Source organism: Pezoporus occidentalis, unplaced genomic scaffold, assembly GCF_034315485.1.
Source record: "Pezoporus occidentalis ecotype Australia unplaced genomic scaffold, CSIRO_AGI_Poc_V1 ctg182, whole genome shotgun sequence".
NCBI classification, from domain to species: Eukaryota; Metazoa; Chordata; class Aves; order Psittaciformes; family Psittacidae; genus Pezoporus; species Pezoporus occidentalis.
In genome coordinates, this window is record NW_026913662.1 from 2,439,220 (window position 1) to 2,459,777 (window position 20,558).

Consider the following 20,558-nt stretch of genomic DNA (forward strand, 5'->3'; position numbering starts at 1 on the left):
GACGAATGCTATTAGGCTCCTGTGTTCTGGTACAGCAGAAACCTCAAAACTGCATTTGGTGGATGCTTTTCCAGTGCTTTTGATGGTAGCTGCATGCAGCAGAAAGGCACAAACCATAGCAAAGCGAGACCGCTGTACCCCAATGGGGCTGTCCTGTGTGAGGGCAGGCAGCACCAACACACATGTGACCCCTGGTGCAGCCCTGCCATCAGTGAGACTCTTCCATCTGCAAAGCCTGCAACACTTCACAGAATCACAGAATGGGCTGGGTTGGAAGGGACTTTCAAAGGTTATCTAGTACACTCGCTTCACTAAGTCAAGTGCATCTCTTGCTGGCATCCTACCGCCTAAAGACAGGTCTTTGCTCTGTTAGGTTTGATACATTAGTCATTACATTAATCAATGCAAACAGTACTTAAAAGAGATGTTTCAGCCACAAATAGTCTTTGCTTCCTTTCAGTTTAACTGTAAATGTTTATAACACATTTCTTGCTGAACGAAATGTGAGTAAATATGTCTGTGTAAAATGAAGCTGTTCAGAGCTCATACATTCATTTATACTTTCTTAAATCCGTCTTTTTACTTTATCCACAGAGACTTCTGTTATTTACAGAAGATCTGTGTTGCAAAAACAATTATGCCTTTGACAAAAGGTTTGGTGAGTATGATAAGTCCATCCAAAAATCTTGTTGAGAATCTGAAGCCCATAAAATATTGAAATTAAAGTCCCTCCTTAAAATCCCATAACAGAACCTGCAGATTTAGGAGGACAGGCTGACTTATGTGAAAACTCCCAGAGTTGAGAAGCTGGGGGTGAAGAGGAACAACCCCTATTACTTGGAACAGGAGTCACTGGGAGGAGTTTGCACACCCGCTGTGCGATGCTGAAAGGGAAATCAACTGATACTTTCACAGCAGTCTAGCTCCCAGCACCTGTAGCTCTTCCCAATCCCATTCTGGCAGGGAAAGGTCTGATTTAGCTGAGGAAAGCGGATTTTCAGTAAAACTAAAATAATTAATTTCATAAAAGGAATAATTCTCATCTGAAAAAAAAAGGAGGTAGACTAATAAACTTGACATAAGGTCATCTCAGTCTCACTGATCCCCACCAACCATTGGAAATATTTCGGCAAGCTTTGCAAAGACAACACGTTTGAAGAGTTCCAGATTTATGATTAAATTGTCATTGCTGGTAAAAGCCTAATGAATGAAGGTGCTTATCTTGGTAAATATTGACTTATGCCATCCCTCCTGTCTTCTCTCTAGACCTCCCTTCACACAAATTTGTCATGCATTTCCAGGTCTGTGCACTCCCAGCTGTGAATTTTATATCCGTCCCAGCCAATTTCACACTAGGGGAGCTGCATGGGGCTGACAGCAGACCAGTTATGGGGAACTAGCTAGAAAGTGAAGTATCCAAAGGGAAAAATAGTTGAGTTATAAGACAGATTCTCTTCCAAAAGTAGCACCCCAACCGCTCACAAAGGTAAGCTGCTAAGTATATAGTTACCTGATGGTGCGTGCCATCTTCACTGACGCATTGTGTGCAGACCTCTTCATTAACACAGCTGTCATTAAAAATCACCTGTCCGTCTGGACAGAAGCAGCCTTCTGTGGGATAATCCTTGCAGACACTGAGATTGGTACTGTTCTCACAGTGCTTTATGCAGGCGCTGTGGCAGTGATCATATGTCAAATATGTGGGACATTTCATTGCTGAGGAAGAGAAAAAATCTCTTTAGACAGAGAGGTCTAAAATGCAGATAAATGTTTCCACTTGCACTTTCTTTAGAATTCTGTTTATCTTTTCAAAAGCCATCATCAGATAAATACGTTTTGTCTTTGCAGCCACTAACATATCTGAAAATATGTTCTCAAAACTAACAAAATCCACAGCGGGAAGTGATTGAAGCCACATTTTCAGACCACATGAATCAGCAAAGTATGACCTACCCTTACAATGATAAAATGGCTTACATGAGCTGAACATCTTACCTAAATTTTTCAACACTGGGCTAGTGACATAAGAATTTAGAACCACCTCTACATATATTAGAGAAGCATTGGTAACTGTCTGTAATTAGGAGAAAGCCAGGACAGAATAAAAGGTTGAATAAACAGGGTTTTCAACAACTTGGTAGGAGGCAGTGTTCCCAAGCAATTGAAGAAAGCTAACAGAACAGAACACTTTGGTACTTTAAAACTGAACCTGATGGATTTCTGCATCTTAATTGTCTTATTAACAGAATTAACTGAATCAAGGAAAGTTGCATTCTCCCCTAAGCCAACATACAACATTTTACTGAAGGGTTCACAACACTGAACATATTTTTTGCTAAAAGCAAACACAAAACCAAGGCTACAGCTATTCAAGAAACCTATGGACACAGCTTCCACATAGCATACTCCCTCAGGTCTACTTCATTTTTTTCTACAGATTCAATTAGAAAAAGTGTTTCTTATTTCCCAGTTTGTGACTGTTGTGAGGTTTATAAACCTTTTTTTCCCAGTCCCTTGACAAAAAACACTGAAAGAAAATTAATGAAAGAAGACCTGAGCTCCCAACCAAACAAGATTCATCAGCTGAACTGTCTACACACACCCTTCTTGGCAACCAAAGGAAACAGAAATGTCTTTAACGTTAACCCTTTTCTGTTTCAAGCCACACTAAGTACAATTATTTCCAGTGTGCTGGAGTCTATAGTTGTATTTGTGGATAATCATCATAGTTCAGCAAGGCAAAGGAACTTGAAAAGCCACAGGAACTTGATGGGGAGTCCAATCCCACCATGAAATGCTTTGGTTAGATTCTGAAAACACAAAAAGATCTATCTGAATAAAACAGGATAAATCACCTGTTTATAAACCTGTACTAGCAGCTACCTAGGCTATACTATGTTTTCCAGAAAAAAAGTCATTTCCAGAAAGAGTTCTGCAAACAAGGGGCCTAGAGTTTGCACTAGTGGTTATTGCCTGTGATGGTCTCTCGTCAGCTCTAATGAATGTGTGAAAATACATCCAGAGCACTTAAGGTAGTGTGTCATTTACTTTTTTATTCCAGTGTTAGTAAATATACTCAGCACACTGGTTTCCATCTTCCTTATCTACCACTAGCCTAAAGCAAATCTGGTAAGTCTTCTCTACACAAAATTAGATTATTTTACAGTGTAATGTTGATGTCCATCAGCATAGAACCTGGGGAGCTCTAAAGCAGAATGAGTACCAATGCTAAAGCCTCAAGTGTACTTCATATAATGTATCTCCTTCTTCTTCCTCCCCTTAGGCTGACATTAAGGAAGCAGGTATGTGAAAAATGCAATGAGGAACCAAAATGCAATGAAGAGCAATCCATGGACGCCAGATACACTCCATCAATGCCCAGAAAATCATCCTAACCATCCCTTCATCCCGCTGGCACAATGACAATCAGGTGACTATAGAAAGCCACCTCAGACACATTACTGCCCTTCTAGTCCAGAGATTTGGCCAAGTACTACATGATTTACAGGTAACACTGCTTTTTGTCTGAAAAATTCTGCCAGAGGTATGGAATGTGATGAGGCATGAAGGACCCCCAACAGTCAGCCTTAGAAACAAGTATTTTAGCAAACCACCCTCCTGGCTGGCTATTCCAGTGCTCACCTCAAATGTCTGTTGTTTCTGAACAAAAAGGAAAAGACTGCAGGTCTTGAAAAGGGTAAAATAAGGCTCAAGTAGATAAGACAAGACAGAGCATCCTTGGTTAAAGTACTAAATGAATATTTAGGGGAGGGGTTGTTTTTCAAACCCGTGATACATGGAGAAAGACACATGCCCTTTCAGGCAGCAGTTCCACTCCTTAGCAGTAGGATAGTTTAGCACAAATTTAGCAGCTAGCTAGCTATCTCCTGAGGTCACATACTGCTGGCTTGCCTTTTGCCTCACTGTCATGTACAGCCTAAAGGACAGCTAAAACCCCAGTGCGGATGAAGCTGGAGTGAATAATGCACCAGGGCCAATAGCTCATCAGCTGCCAGCCAACCTCCCTGCATTGCTCAGGCACATTTTCTTAAATCTCCCTTAACAGTCTTCTTTACTCAAATGAACATGTTTAGAAAGGTTTTCCCAATGTTCTTGGGAATGATGGCAAGGCCACAATAAACCAACTTATATAAGTGCTGCCATCAAATGGAGCAGTCCCCTCTCTTCCTTAATCTTCTCACCTCAGTTGCTCTTTCCTGCTGCCACTTTTTTCCCTTTTATAGCTACTTTTCACAGCTTGCTAAGCAGCATGCAGGGCTAGTGTCAGCACAGCAAAAGGAGTGGGAATTCACGGCTGGAGGTGGAAGAGGAACAGAAAAACTGCCCCGGATCAGCTGAAGTCAGTTGTAAAGCCACCCCCATACTGCTGATCTCCAAGTCATGGTTTAAATCCGTCAGCTGTTATGGTCCTCACCAGCAAGCCTTGCTTACACAGCAAATGAACAGCAGCAGATAATCTCAGTGTAGCTCCACTACACAAATCCTTCATTAGCAGAATTGGCTTAAAGGTTTCTTGTATCCCATTGCTGCTCCTTTCTCCTCCTGACCCTCATTCTTGCTTCTCTGCCAGATGTCATTGCTCCTTAGCTAAGTAGGCACAGCCTTTTATGCATCTGCTTTCTAACCTGGGACTGCAAAAAAACCCAGTGAAAGATAAAATCCCACCAATGACCAGAATGACTCATGAAAAATGTTTTCAAGTGAAATGTTTTTCCAGGAATCCCTGCAGCTGCTGAATGTCACCAGCATCCACCTCTAAGAACCACAGCTTTACTGAGCAGTACCAACTAGCAGTTTGTTTTATACACCATACAAGTATCAACTACCAATCTAAATTTCATTCATCTGGAAGCTAGTATTGGTAAGTACCTAGAGGGCATGTCCACATTGTATTTAAATGAGGTTAAATTGCTGCTGAGAAGCACTCATGGAAACATCAGCATATGAAGATTAACAACTGCCACTGCTGCTGCTGTCATTTACCTTCTGAGCAAAATTTGCTGACTGATGCTGTTACTTGAGTTACACAGTTCAAAGCTGACTTTGTCATCTTTATGGGGGCTGCTATTTTTTTTGTAACTGCAGAATGAATATATCATAAGTCACTATATAAACAATCCTATTTCCTGGTGAATAAAGCTTCCCCTTCACACAAAGCTGAATCAGGACATGTGTCAATCCTAGTAACACAGTGATGTGTTAAAAATCGCTATGATCTTCACATTAAGATAAAAACCATACTGTCATTGAAGTGGAAACCCTATTAAGCAGGCATTCATTGTAAGGGTGAGCCTGCTCAAGAGGTGCATATTCTATGCCTCAGAGTTACAGTTACATGGCTATCAGTGGAAGCTACAAGCTGCTATGACTTAGGTCTACTAAGTGTGAGGTCAGGGGGGAGAAGAAGAAGGCAAGTGAAATAAATAATCTTACTCACAATGCATTCCCACCTTGAAGTAAAGTTTTCCATCCATTGACACAAAGCTGGAGTCTACAAGATTCCACTCAACACATCCCCCATTCCAAAAAGCAGAAGGAAAACTCAGGCAGTGGAAGTGAATGAGCACAGAATGGACAGCAGGCGCTGCCTTTGTCAGACATTACAGTGGATATTCACCCATCCAGGCAGAGCAGTCACGAAGGACTTCTACTGTTTGAAATGTCCCAGTAAGGCATGTCAAAACCCCAAATCAAACTCCACAAAAATGACAGAGATTCACTGGAGTGGGGAGAGTGATGCAAGGTATTCAAGAATGGTGACATTGCTATTAAATATGTAGTGGTACAGTGATTAAGCTATGTTGTCTATTTAGACATTAATGTAACCTGTATAATGTCCTGTAATTGGTGATTTCATTTTGGTAGTTGCACACACGCACCTACTTGAAGAAAGAATATGATGATATTGTTAGGCCATTAACAACTGTTTTATGCAACTGATGTTAAAATGGGCAACTCTTTGTCTGTCCTTGTACACGCTGTGTAACAAGATGGGAATTTGAAAACTGCAGATAGTTATTAAGGTGTCATTCAGCCTTGGACATTGCAATTTGCAAAGTCTAACTAAAGCACTAAAAAAAAAACAGACTAAAACAGCACTAAAACAGACTGTGTTGTTCAAGATTAAGTCTGTAAAAGTAACATGTTATTCAATAACTTATCTAACCATATATATAAGACAGTAACTGGAAGCTCAGGCCAAATTCACATTGACATTCCCAACTTCCTATCCCATCATCCCCTCTGTTCGAGTTTAAAACATGAACAAACCCAAAATATGTACTGAGCTTTTATGCTGTCATGCCTTTAGGAGGCTAGCTTTCCACTACCTGGGCAGCAAGAGGGAAAAGAAAGCAAGGTAACAAGAACTGATTAAACTGGAGATACAAGAGACATGAAAAAAAAATGGGATCTCAAGAAACTATATGAGGCACTAGCTGGGAAAGAAAATACCTACATACATACATGCATACACCTTAGATACTTGACTAAACCAGAAATATTGAATGAATATCTGAATGTCTGTATCCATCACTGCAGACAGGCTAACAGGAGAAAATGTGAAACAAGCCACCTCAAGAGTTACTTATATTTACTTAACTATATTTTACATTTTTGGGACATCTTTAGGTGTGACTCATATTAGGACTGTCAGGAGGAAAAAAAAAAAGGTAAAAAAGAAAAAGAAAAAAAAAGAAAAAAAAAGAAAGGGTAGAACTTCTTATGTCTATAAGAATTTAAGGAGGTAGGTATACATAGTGACAAACATCTGAATTTAGCAGTAGCATGCTTGTCCTGCTTCTATCGGGCTCAGGGCAATTTGCAAAACTCGCATCCTGCTATACTGCTTTCTCACAGCACAAACTCTTCACCTCCAAAACACAAGCAAAACACAGCCAGAAGGAGAACCGGATTTGCAAAGCAAATTACAGCTGGTTTAATCAGTGTAGTTGGCATGTGCTGGCAAGAAACAACACCAAAGAGAATGGCTGGTTCCCTTTTCACTGTAGTAGAAACTTAAAGTCATACTGGCTCTTCCATCACAGTCTAAAGGTTTAGTCTTCAGTTGGAATGTGGGGAATTTGTGAAACTATTAAAGAGAAAAGTCTTTTTCTGCATTTTCTGCCATTATCTGCAGCTACGACACTGACAGGCTGGGAAGCAGTTCCACTAGTCCAAATTCTGAGTTTCCCTGTCTGCCTTGTACAGATCCTCCAGTGTCTGTATCAAAGCAATGGTATCTACAGCTAAAACTGTCTGGCAGATTCAGAGCAGATTCTCAGTCCAAATGTGGCCCCATGATTGGCTGCAGTTACATACTGTCACATAGAAATGTTTATCTGTGCACAGCTTTCACAGTATTTTTATTTCATAGGTTATCCCTTTATCCTTGCATAACTACCTTGCATTTTCCTAGTTAGCAGTTTCCCAAGAAATACTTTTTTCCATAACATGCAACTTAGTAAATGACAAACCACTTATCAGACCTGCAATATGACTTGTATGGGAAACTTGATCTGGAACTTTTGCCTATTACACAGCAAGATGGCCACTGTCACCACCACCATCAAGTAAGACAGTTTCTAGATCAGTTTTAAGGTAGAGTAAGCCTCTTACGACAAATGTCAGGTGTTCTCCAGTTTATGCAGACCCCATTTTCCATGCAGATGTGAACATAAGAAGTTATCATTTCGCAGGCTTCATCCTCATAGCAGCTGGTCTCTACACAGGCCTCATAGAACATGTTGGGGGAGATTAACCTATGGCACTCTGCAAACCGATCAGAGAGCAGAAGGTGGCAGTGGCTCACTGCATGCTCAGAGCATCTCTCTTCTCTCCGGATTTCACAGATCTTTCCTGGTTCTTCCACTGTCCAGTCTTGGATAAATACGTTGCTGTCAGAAGTGACAGAGCCATCACGTAATGTGAAGTCATTGACATGATTCTGGTCACACACCCCTAGGAGGGTGAGTAAAAGGAAAAGAAAATCTCTGAATACAGTCAGCAATAAAATAAACCTAGAGAAAACAGGACAGGTTAGGGCCACTCACTGAATGCCAAGGAGAAGAGGAATGAATGAAGCTCTTTACAGCTATTACCAGTAGAGGCATAAAAACCCTGGGTCTTGTTTCCCATTTGCTTATTACAGGAGGTACAGGCTATGCCACAGAGGTATAAACTAATGTAGCATTAAGAATACCATAGAATTAATTCTCCCAGATAGCAGTACCCCTCACAAACCTTTTATCTTCACTGCAAGCATAAGTCGTGTCTGCCACATAAATGTATATGTAAGAGCCTAACGTTAAACCCATACAAAACAAAAACAACAACAACAAAAAAATCATCCTTGAGAAGATAGCACGAAGTAAACATGGAAGATGACTAGCCTGTTATTTCTAAAGTACTACTGGGAGTCAATGAGCTTTGATGGCCACAGTAGAAAAACCTACATAGATCAGCAATGTGCTAACAATTGAGGATTGGTTCAAACAGAGTTCACAGGTTCAGAGCCACATGAATTACAACATAAATAGCAGTTGAACCCCAAGTAGGAAGCTGTTAAAATTACTTACCACAAAGCCCTTGTGTTCCTGAAGAAAAGCTCTTTGAATTAAGTTTAAGAATAAATTCATTATTTCTTGGAGTAAATGTGAGATTATGTCCAAGATGTACAAACTTGATTTCATGCATTATTGATCCATAAACAGTGACTTCAAACAAGCTGCTAGAATAGGGGATATGAACCCTTTCGCCATTAACAGTCACCTGTTTTCAAGAAGGAAAGATCATCACTTAAGTTCTAGGAAGCAGTTAAAAATTAGCCCAGTCTTACAGCTGAAAAACATTTTGGCTTCATAAGTATTTAAAGACCCAACTGATTCTGGATGTAAGAATTCATTTTGCAAACTGAAATTTTCTATTGAGTCTAAAAATGTACAAAACTAATTGACCTTCATCCTGGGTATTATATGAACAACTCTTTCAACATTTTCCTATACAAGTGCATTCCTTTAGCATCATGTAGTTACAAGATAGTATCTAATGACATGATTATCAATGAACCTCAGTTAAAGTCAAGGATGTCTATCACCATGCAGAAGTGGGTGTGCGCGTTTTGGTCCATCCTATTTTGCCACATAAGTCAGAAGATACCACCTTTGCAGGCTAGCCAACTCTTATATGCCTGAGAAACCCAGAGATTGAAAAATGTGCTGTATTGAATTTGAATACTTCTCTGCCTATAAAACAAAAGTAACGCACACTAAACTGGCTTTTCTTCTAATGCTGAGGTCCACCTGCATGCAAGGTAATAACCAACCTCCTAGCTCTTAATTAGCCAGTGATGCATAGATTTGTGAAGAATACGCTGCTCTCTCATACACCACATGATGATATTGTGCAAAAGATCTCTGCCAAAAGAGAAGAATCAGAGTAGAGCATGGAGTGCAGCATGTCCTGTCTATAATCCCTGCCTTTGAACAGAAGTGTCAGGGAGATGTTGCCAAATCCCATGTTTTTGATACTGTCACACCAGAACAACAGGGAGAACAAAAGGAGAAACGTGTCTTGCTTGTTATGTGAACATACATTGTATCATGAAATGAAAACGAAGCGTTTGCTCAGAAGCCTAAGTGTAGGCTGCAAGGGGAACAGAGACTGGATAAAGGGAACAAATTTGTCCTTGTAACCTGAATTCTATAGCATGAGCAGACAATGCACAGATCACTTCATTGTATTTAGCTTACTGCCATGTCACTGAAGAGCTGAACAGATACACCACGATATTTCACTTCAATGGAGTCCATACAGTTCATCTTCGGTGTTGCTCTACATGGTCCTTCATGGAGGAGAACTTCAACATCATGTTGCATGTCTCGAAACAAGGTATAGGAGCAATTGCCAGTCAGCTTAAAATTCAGCCCATCAAATGTGACAATATGTCGAGAGGAACTTCCTATACAGAAACCTGTAAATCAATGAGGGAAGAAAAATCCATAGGCGTCTGCTTTTGTTCAAATACTATTTCTTCACAATTGTCATGAGCATGTGGAACCAATTGATGTTGTTACCAGTGTATTCAGGATTGAAAAACTTATTACAGATGCACTTTTTATAGATACGTATTACCAAGTCTCTTTTAAACTTTATAAAATATTTATGATCATTCAACTAAAATCCTTCTAACCTTTTGAAATACCTGCATCCAAACTGAAATGTTAGCTTTCAAGGTTTTGGATAATCAAATGTTCTTAAGGGAATGTTATAACTTGGGATGTTTAAAATTTAGATGTTTAATAGTTGAGGGATCAAAATCTAGCTACCCCACTTAGGTATTTCAAGCCATGCCTTAAAGATATAGACAGAGGACACTTTAAATTGAGATTATGCATTATAAAGGAAAGGTTTATATAGGGTTCTGATTTACTTTTAAAAAGTAATTATAATACTTTAAATGTAAACCAAATCTTCAGAATTACATTGGGAAGTACAATCACCCTAAGCTTCATCAAAGCCAAAGAGATTCAGCCTCAGAACAGGATTTAAATGCTGTAGCACCTACAAGTTCCTGTTTTGGAGATTTCTGCAAGTTTTAGATGTAATAGCATGCATGCTTAGGCTGAAGAAATGTGTTCTTTTGTATAGCTACAACCTTTAAGATTTACTGGAGCTGACCTTTTTGACATTTAATTCAAAATAAATATCTTAACTAATTTGTATGGAAATCATGTGACTATAGTGCATTTTCCACAGAGAGGACATAAGGCTCAGCCCCCAAACTCAGGCTGAGGTGTACCAAAAGACACAGTAGCTGAGCCTATCCCTTGTTTCACCATAAAGTGCAGGGAAGGGGGGTTGGAACTGGATGAGCTTTAATTTCCCTTCCAACTGAAACCATTCTGTGATTCTAAGATGTCTGATAAACATTTCAAGCAATGGGGAGAGAGAGACATACATGCAAAGATAGATACTCACATGGACACATCCATCGGCAGCCACAGGTTTCTTCAATCTTAACAGCAGGAAGATTGCTGTGACATACTGGTTTTGGCATCCTTTCACAGTTAATTTGGTGACTCTCCAGAACTGTGTAATCTCCTGGAAAGCATGTCACAGTGTGGCACTGGTCTGGTAACGTCCATTTATCACCAGGCTAGGTAGGAAGACATGGATATTTAAGAACTGAAAGGAACATGGATGGAGGGGGAAAAAAATGCAAAACTTGACTGCTGCCACAATCCTACAGCTAGCAAGTAAAGTGACACTGACAGCAGTGCTACTCAAATTAGCCCTGGATAATTAAATAATAGAATGCAGTGTATTAACGACTTCACAAGGATGAGAAAGTTTAAATTAGCAACACTAAGAAATAGACTCTGAAATCCCAAGCAAAAGATAATAGTCTAGAACAGGAGATGTTTTGTTACAGCAGAATGAAGTATCTGGTACTTCAACTATTGTTAGCTTAGCCATCCTACAGCATGCATGGATAGCATAGTGAACAAAGAATTCCCTTTAGCCTTTCCTTAAATGTCAAAGCCTTTAGTTTTCATAAGCCAGAGATGGACATGGCACAGCAGGAATTAACAATATTTGTTCCAAGCTAGAAAGGTATAGAATACTCCAGTTACTTTATCCACAACTCCAAAACTTTAAAACAGTTCCTCCCTTCCCAAAGGGAAATTGTTCTTTTACCAGTTTAATGTTATTAGACATATGTAATGGTTTTGTAAAATTGAAAATAAAATGCAAAAAATATTCTCATCTTCTAAAGGACAGTCTAAATTTTAAGGCAGCAAAATTACATACATTACATACACTACATACTACTAAATGACAGAGAAATAGATGTGGTCACAATCTGGGATATCTCAAGACTCATATCTGCAAAAAGCTGAGCTCTCTGCCTCCAGCCCCACAAAGCTCTGCAAATAGGCTCTATGAATTTCAAAACAGCATTCATCCCCGAGTTCTGCATTCCCAAGAATATCCCTGAATATGGGAAGCAGCCATTTCCAGACCTGTCTCTACAGAGGTGAGTCCAGAAACATCAGTAACAAGCTAGACAGTGGTTCTATGAACTGGATAATATTTCTTGATATCCACAAGCAGAAATGAATGGGGAAGAAAATCGCTATTGGGCAAGGTCATCTCCCATCATCTCCTTTTTCAGTTTACCTATCATTCCCATGAAAAAGAAGAGCAAAGTGATAAAATACCTAGGTACTCGCAACATAATTCACAGACTATTCTTGGCACTAACATGCAAACCAAGAACAGTGATTTGGAAGCATTGCTCTGCATCTCTGAGCTATGTGATACCATCAATCTAAAAGAGAACTGCCAGATTTGCAGTCATGAAAACTTACATAGTAAATACGAGTTAATTTACTGGACCTGCTTTGTATGTTCCAGGACTTTGAGAAGGCAACTTGTCCTGAAAGTGACTTAATCCTTTTCAGATTTATAAGCCTAAAGGAGGCTGTGAAAAAGTAACATGAGGAGCTTTAAGTATGGAAAAAACATTTAGATAGGAAAAAATTGAATGGTTTTTAATTATAGTTGTCTTGCCTACAACTCCATAAATGTGGAGCACCTGGAAGGGTACATATACAGCTGTGCAAGTCTGGCAAAGGACCCTCTGGCTTCCATACATATTTAATTGTTTTTATTTCACGCCTTAACAGGACATCTATTGGAAAACACCTAAGAGCTGGAAAGGAAAAGCAAAGCACAGCACATTAAAGCAAAAATACCAGTTGAAGGATCCAAAAAAAAGGGAGAATTCTGGTGCGGAGGAAAACGCAGGGACTCTGAAGGCAAAGAAAGCCTAAATCCCAATTGATGTGAAATCGTAGGAGTAAAAAAAAGGACAGAAAGAAAAGCAAAAGCAGAGGTTTCTAAATCGTGAAGGATAAGTCTGCTGAAACCGATGAGCCTGCCAGCACACCGGAGGAAGCCTCAGACTTCCTCTCTAAGGGACCTCTGAACCTACAGACCTGAACTTGCACACTATTTCTTTCTCTTATTGTGCATCTGCAAGAGAGAGTCACATATCTTAACCACCTTCATCAGCTGGCACCTTATAATTTAGTCTGAATTTTGCTTGTTTGTTCTCTAAACCAAGGGCTGAACAATACTAGGAAAGTCATGTTATGGAAACTGCTAGTTTAGGAATGTGGGTTTTATTACCATATGTAGACTAAAAACGCAAATCACTATAATGATCATTTAATGATAAAGTGCTACCAATATGAGTACCTAAGCTTCTATTATCACCTTTATGCTTGCTTAGAAGCATCAGACTACTGATGAAAATTAACTACATTAAAAAATTAATCATAATCATTCACATTTTGTCAGCTGGGAAGTACAAATATTTAAACAGTGGTTCTTTACATGGCCTGTACTTAGCATTCTTGGAACTTCTTGCAGCTGAGTATGATCAGTACTAAAAACTTACATGGATTCAAAGAATGACTGAACAAATTCATGGAGGAGAAAATTATTGAGCACAATCAAACACAAAAAGGTGCCACTCATAGCTTAGAGAGCCCCTAAGTCAAATTGTTCAAAACTATGACAGTTCAGGGAATTTTCATATATACTTATTCATATTTTCCACAGTTTCTATTTTTGGCCACATAATACAGGGGATCAGATGGATTTTTTGGCCTGACCTAGCACATTTGATCTTCTGTCTTTCTGCTACTAAAATTGACCTTAGCAATGACTCTTCCTTCAATAGTAATTTCCAGGGTAATTAAAAAAAGAAAAAAAATTAAAAAACTGTAACAAATCATATTACTCACTATGTTGATAGGATTTAAGCTGAGATTTTTGATCCTGAGAACTCTGGTTTCCTTGTAAACTGCAAGAGGTCAGTTCCCACAATCTCCAGGTGCATGACAGACATCCCACTTGGGGAACTGAGCCTCCTGAAGTAACTCCCTGAGTAATGCCTGAAATATTATGGATCTGACGTAAGAGCCTCTGTTTTCTGAATTAGGAAAGAGCCTTGATTTTTCATCCCTGTGAATTTGTGGACTATGCTGCAACAGGGTAAGAAACCAATCATGGTACATTACTGCCAGTAAGGTAACTCTAACACTGTCAGAGTGTGGTGCTGAACACCAGAGGCAGAACACTTCCATGGTGTTCTATAGGTACCAGGGGATGCTCAACAGCCTGCTCCAAAAAGCAATGGCTACCATGTTGGCAGTGCCTTCTAAAACCCTTTTTCTTCCTGGCTGACAGAAAAAGTAACACAAAATCACCCTAAAGGCTGCCATTTGAAAGTTTGGTTGCTTTTTATATGCACTGGAGCTTGGCCTCCTTTCTTCCAAAACCATTTTAGTCAAAAAGGAAATTGTGCTTTATCACCAACAAAAATTAAACCTGACATCTGTGAAATTCAAGTTTAGCCTTCCCAGAACTTGTCTACATGTACCTGCATCTGCTTCTAGGAGCCCAGAGGCCTAGATACATGCAGTTCAAATCAATAAACAACAGAAATATCTTTTTTTGTTTGTTTTAAATAAGAAAGTTTCTCAAGTTTAATTTTCAAGTTTCAAGTTGTCAGGGTTTTCTTAATTAGGCTGTCAACCTCAAAGACACCAGGTTATACATAGGATTTGATTTATCTAAAACCTGTCTGAGTTCTGACTAGCTGACTGAGGCCAACCATGTAAGGCAGCTTTGATATAAGTGTATTTCCTGTGTCTAGACAATTCATAAGCATTTCTTTATTAGCCACATCCTTCCTTACAGTCATGTCTTCACAAGGGAAAAATTAGAGGAATATTTTGATATACTGGAAATTCAAAATAAATTCTAGGGTAGAACTCATGACTGACCTCTATTAGAAAACACGTAACAACATTATGCTAATATTTTTATATGCATAAAGTGTCATATATGCTAAAAAACCTTGGCATTTCACCTGAGATGAACAAAGTGAACCGTTTATAACATCTACATCATTCCTTTCTTAGAGTTGATTGTGTTTGAGACATCAGATAGTTTTACTAACATTTCTGAGCATTTTCTTGGTATTAGTAAAAGCTTTTCTGTAGATGAATGCTAAGAACTTGTATTTCATTACTTAAGATGTGGTTTTCCCTGGAGAGATGACTATCACACAATAATTATCTCCCTACAAAAATTTTAAAGGACAAGGTACTTGTATTTTTAACAGAAGGAAAGGACCTGGACAATGATGTTTCCTCCCCATATACATGCACCTTTATTTTGGCTATACCTAACTTTCTCAGAAGTTCTTTCATCAGCAGATGGAAATATATTTTTCTTTGTCAGGGAAGACACATACTGACATGAGTTTTGGCTCTGCACTGCCAATAGTATTCCAATGCACTGCAAGACCAGGCATCATTAGAGGAAGTCTCCTTTGTGTTCAAAGTTATCCCACCAGTTCAAAAGCCAAAGTTTTTCCCCTCCAAAAGAATTCTTACTATTTTCCAACACTTATCCTTTCAGATGACCTATGGAGGTATTTGTGGTCCTGCATGAACTTTGTAACTTGAAAACCAGATGGATGAGACCCAGCCAATAGACTTACTTTCTTTTTGTTTCCATCCTCATCTATACATTCTCTGACAGGGTCTGAAAGAAAAACAGACATTTTTAGCTATCTCGCTCCCTTATCCAGCTTTACAGATTGATTATTTAAATACATGTCTTAGGCTGTAAGAAGGGATTTTTTTGTGTTAGAATGCAAGAATCCCTACCTGAAGATTGCAGGCATTTGTCCAAAGTGTACAACAGTAAGTGAAAGAATGCATAGATTTGTTACTGCTAGCATTACCTGGCTTCATCCCTGAGGTTGGTCCCAAAATACCCTGTGAGCAATAGCTATGCTATAATTCTACAGCCTTCCTTATACTGGCATACAGCTCTGCCCAGATGGTTCTTAAAAGAAGATCATGGCTTTAGCTCTGAGCAGAGTCCAGCCTTACTTCTGAATATTGTTATGAATTGAGAATATTTCTGGTAATTAGCAGGTAATGAGAATTCACACACCCATGCACACACACATTTATTAAATGCAGAAACATATATATAGCAAGTAACCCCAAGATAAGGTTTGTTGGCAACTAGCATAATTATGAAAATAGATGCAATAAGAATACTTAAATTCAGTTTCCTTCCATTCAGGCACTATTGTAATGGACAATTTTTTATATAATCAATTAGATTGTCCACTCAATTGCAGTTTCTATGTTTATGTGCTCTCATAAAATATCTAAAGATGAAAGGAAAGTAATTTCATATAAGTACTATGGCATGACAATGTGTCCAGGTAACTAAACCACTGACTAGTAAACTGTTTATATAATACTATACTATTCTAGCATATAGACACTATATGCTCTGCCTTGTCCAAGACAAGTGATGAATTTTGAAAGCATTTAGGAAACCTTTTAAACCTTTATAATGCTATTATTTTTGGTACACTTCCATACATAAAGTAAGACTCCCTCCGCACAAGAAATACAACTGTATGAGTCTGGAGGGGAAAATTATACTTTGCAGATTGTAAAAGACTTATATAAAACAAACACACAACAACAACAAAAAAATAAAGAGAAAAAGGGAGAAAAAAAGAAGATAGTTTCATAGCTCATAACAAAGGCTTTACCAGCAGCAAAAGGGAAAACTAAATTTTTCAGATTTAGGTGTCTAATATAAAATACTTATCATTCAAGTTTTTGAGCGCACACTTTGTGCTGTTGCAAAGGCTTCCATAAATATACAAAGCTTTTACCTCTAGTACTGACAGGTTATAGCACAGATTGCAATAAATTAATAGTTTTAAATTCCTGCTCCCCCTCCTATATCTTGGATCAACGTAATTTACGGCAAGAAAATCACATATTTTACAGTGTGAAGAGAGGAAATGCATCTTTAAAAGCTTATTCTGAAAAGAAAGAAAATGGCAGCTGTTTAAATCTAGAAAATGGCAGCTGTTTGATGCTCTGGAGAGATTTTAAAATGCCAGAAGTGATCCCAGTGGAGACTGATCGGATATCTCTAAGTTGGACTGTGCACACTCTGCAACTTCCTCATTCTTAGTGGTACTTGGCTCTGAAAAAAAGTCCATTTATTTTAATGGAGATGTAACAAAGCCCTAGTAATGATGGTGAAAACCTGTGCAATGACTAACACAATGAGACAGTGGTTTGCAGAGAGCACACATAGATGCTATTGTAATAGAAATAACAAAAACAATATGAGTAATAAATACCTATACACACACAGAACAAGGGCTCAAAAGGAGTAAAATACTGGCCGGAGTTGGAGCAAGTTTCCTTACATGGGGAGCATTGCTATCTACAAATAAATGGGGTTTTGTTTAAAGTATTGTACACCTTTTTGTCTAGCATTTGTTTTCCTGGAAAAGTAAATGCTTTCTTATGCTCTTTTTTAATTACACTTTGGCTGAATTCTTTATAAATATACACAGAAAAATACGTAATTTGAAATCCTTATTCACAATTAACTTGTAACATTTCTGAAGCATGTCCTCATTCATTCTTGACAGATTGAGCTTTCCTAGTGTCCTTCAGTTAATGACCAGCCCCAATTATTGAGATGATAGCTTGAAAGTTCAGGCCTAAGCAATTTTAAAAATCTTGTTGAAAGTTGTTTGATTATAATAGCAGTTGGCTACATGGTGAAAGGGCTCAGATTTTGTTTTACACCCTAAGCGATGGTGGTGGTCTAGGTTAGCCTTTGTGATGACTGTTGGTGAAACACTAAGGAGCATTGGGCTGACTTCTTAAACCAAGAAAAATTGTTCTGGTTTTGGCATTTCAGTTTCTGGGTTTCAGTTATGAGGTTACAGCTTTATTGGACTTACCCATGCACACTTTTTTGATAAATTCACTGTTCAATGTGATCATAGTGGACAAGTCTTCAAAGTTCTGAAGCTTCATGATCCGGTTAACAGCAGATGGCCCAGTCAAAGTCCTTAGTTGCTCTTCATCATATCTGTTCCCAACCCCAATTGGAAATAGGGATACCCCTAGGAAAAGAGAATAACAGGTTTTAAGTGGGAAATGCACAGGACATTTTGCAAATACAACAGGCCTTTGTTGTATTTTTTTTACTTGCTTAAAAAAAAGAACTGGGAAAAACAGTTAATTTTCATTCACATCTTGCATCACTCCCTCCACATAGGCTAAAAGCAATTAAGGGCAGAAATGGTGATGCTCTAATCACAGTGTTAGCTACAAGGACCTCTATTTTTCTCAAGTGTAAGATCATCTGCAGACTTAGACAACATCAATAATTCTGTGATTCTATGATTCTGTGATCTTCACTTTTTTCCAAATGCAAAAGAATCTCAATGTGGTGCTTTCTTTTTTTTCCAGTTTCATGGCAATTGGATTATTTTCAAAACATTCTGCTAAAAAATAACAGTTCCTATTTGTCATTTAGTCCATGACTTACTCAATAGCTCCAAAGCAGCCTACAAAGGAAGTCCATATTCCTCTGCTGAACACCTGAGGAAGCTCAGGTACAGAGACTACAGCCAGAAAACTTGAAAAAACATCATGCAGCACACATTAATAGCAAAAGCATATTTCTGCATAGGTCAGTGCAGAATCTGATCAAATTCTCTTTCTATTTATTATTACTACAGTGAACTCTTCAAGTTCCACTGTTCTGCAACAGTATTGAATTTATAATATTATATCATCCCTGTCTATCCACAGGACCTTGGAAAATGAAATCCTACTAATATGTGAAGCCTATGGAAGTTGTTCAGCTTAGATTGCAGATTGGTCTTGAATTTACCAGTAAATCAAAGTCATCTTCATCAGGCACATTCTGTTCAGGCCTATTTCTTACCAGAACATTATGCACAGTAAGTCCTGAACTTATATGACCATACCAGCACCTTAATTTTACATCCTTTGTTCTAGTGAATTACTTAAAAAGCAATAGCTCTGCTTGAAAATAGTGACAGTGAAATGAGATTTACTGTTCATTCTTGCAGAAAGCGCAGCAGCCTCCACAGTGTCTTCTGATCTCCCCGACACGATGACTATTGCAACCTTTGATGCACTGGGTCTCCCCCCATGGGATTCCGACATTGCATTCTGAACTACAAAATCAATGGCTTTTCCTGTGAATGAAGAGATGAGACATATGATAGAAAACTCATAGGGGGCTATAAAACTAAATATTAATTTGTATTAGTAAGTTATACAGTACTGGAAAATAATTGTTCTTCAGGGATTTTTAATGCTTGCTTTATTCCTGCTATATAAAAGATCTTAGCTATTAAGAACCTGCTCGTATTATTAATACAGCCCAACACAGGAGGACCATCCTCAGCTCTCCAATCTCTGAAGTAATGGGAATTTTACTACCCTTCCTTATCCATGAGGATAAAGTTATTCTCCTCACTTTTCTAGTTACCTTTTCCAGAACTATTACCATTGCATACACAAAAGGGAAGACACTGTATAACACTTATTTCCCAATTGCAGAGCAACAGTGACATCCAGTGGCTATCTGACCTACAACTCACACTATCTTGAACTGAACGCACTAGTAGATAAAGATCTAGTCCTTCCCTAATTTGGTCCATTTTTTCTATGGCTGTGAAAAGTATTGCCTTCCTACTACCAGCAACCTCTCTGAAATACAGACACAGACTAATCCATAATGTCAGACTAACGCATAAAGTAACAGCGCAATCCGTATTAAAAACAGAGCAAGGAAAAAAACCACCAACAACCAACCAACCAAGCAAAACCCACCAAACCCTACAAAACACATGAACAAATTCTACCTTAGATACCAAATCACCAACTGGCTTAAATAAGTAGCTGCTGTTTTTTCATTTAACATCTGTGAACACTCAGGAAAGTTTCTGTTCAAACTCATGACCTCAGTGAGACAGCGCTTTGCTAGTATTTGTATTTAGATATGTATTTACACAAATATTTATACTGGGAATTGTGATATGCAGCTTTCTTAAAAGCTCCTTTGGGCTTGCAAGTTATCAGGAAGTAGAAATGATAGCGTGTGACTGATGTGACATGCAGGGTAAACAGTGAACAGTGAATAATACATACTTAAAAGACTAGTTCCTCTGAGCAATCTGCAATAACCACGGAGCAGAAATATGTTTGCCTGAGGAACTCACTGAACAATTTAAATACCAAACACATTTGCAAAATACTAGAAGTCATATCATAGGTAATTCATAGGTAATTCACCAGCACACCCCCAAAATACCTTAGCACATCTGAACACTTCATGTCTTCTTGCATCATGTCATCCACCCCCTTTCACTGGTAGATGCAAAAGTTCCTTCTCCCAGGCTACTGCAAGCATGGACAACCTCAAGGAAGCACACTCAGCTCACTGACTATTGATAATGTGGAAACAGCAACTGGATATCCTAGAAGGCTTTCAGGAAATCAATCAGGGGTTCAGGAAGAATTTACCCCTTGGAAGAATCTATCCTTGAATAGGTGTCTCGAAAAAGCCCTGATGTT

At 38.6% G+C, this 20,558-nt stretch overlaps 1 protein-coding gene across 1 annotated transcript in view; it reads right to left on the reverse strand.

Annotated features, from left to right (window-relative positions):
* The window catches only part of VWF (von Willebrand factor), a 130,460-nt gene that overhangs the window by 28,863 nt on the left and 81,039 nt on the right, over positions 1-20,558 (reverse strand). Inside the window, exons 31-38 of the mRNA XM_062615547.1 lie at positions 19,031-19,174; positions 17,903-18,067; positions 15,602-15,645; positions 10,999-11,176; positions 9,771-9,991; positions 8,598-8,790; positions 7,639-7,980; positions 1,511-1,716 (exon numbers count right to left, since the gene is read on the reverse strand). Coding sequence (XP_062471531.1) covers positions 1,511-1,716; positions 7,639-7,980; positions 8,598-8,790; positions 9,771-9,991; positions 10,999-11,176; positions 15,602-15,645; positions 17,903-18,067; positions 19,031-19,174 — 1,493 coding nt within the window. The remainder of the gene's footprint in view (positions 1-1,510; positions 1,717-7,638; positions 7,981-8,597; positions 8,791-9,770; positions 9,992-10,998; positions 11,177-15,601; positions 15,646-17,902; positions 18,068-19,030; positions 19,175-20,558) is intronic.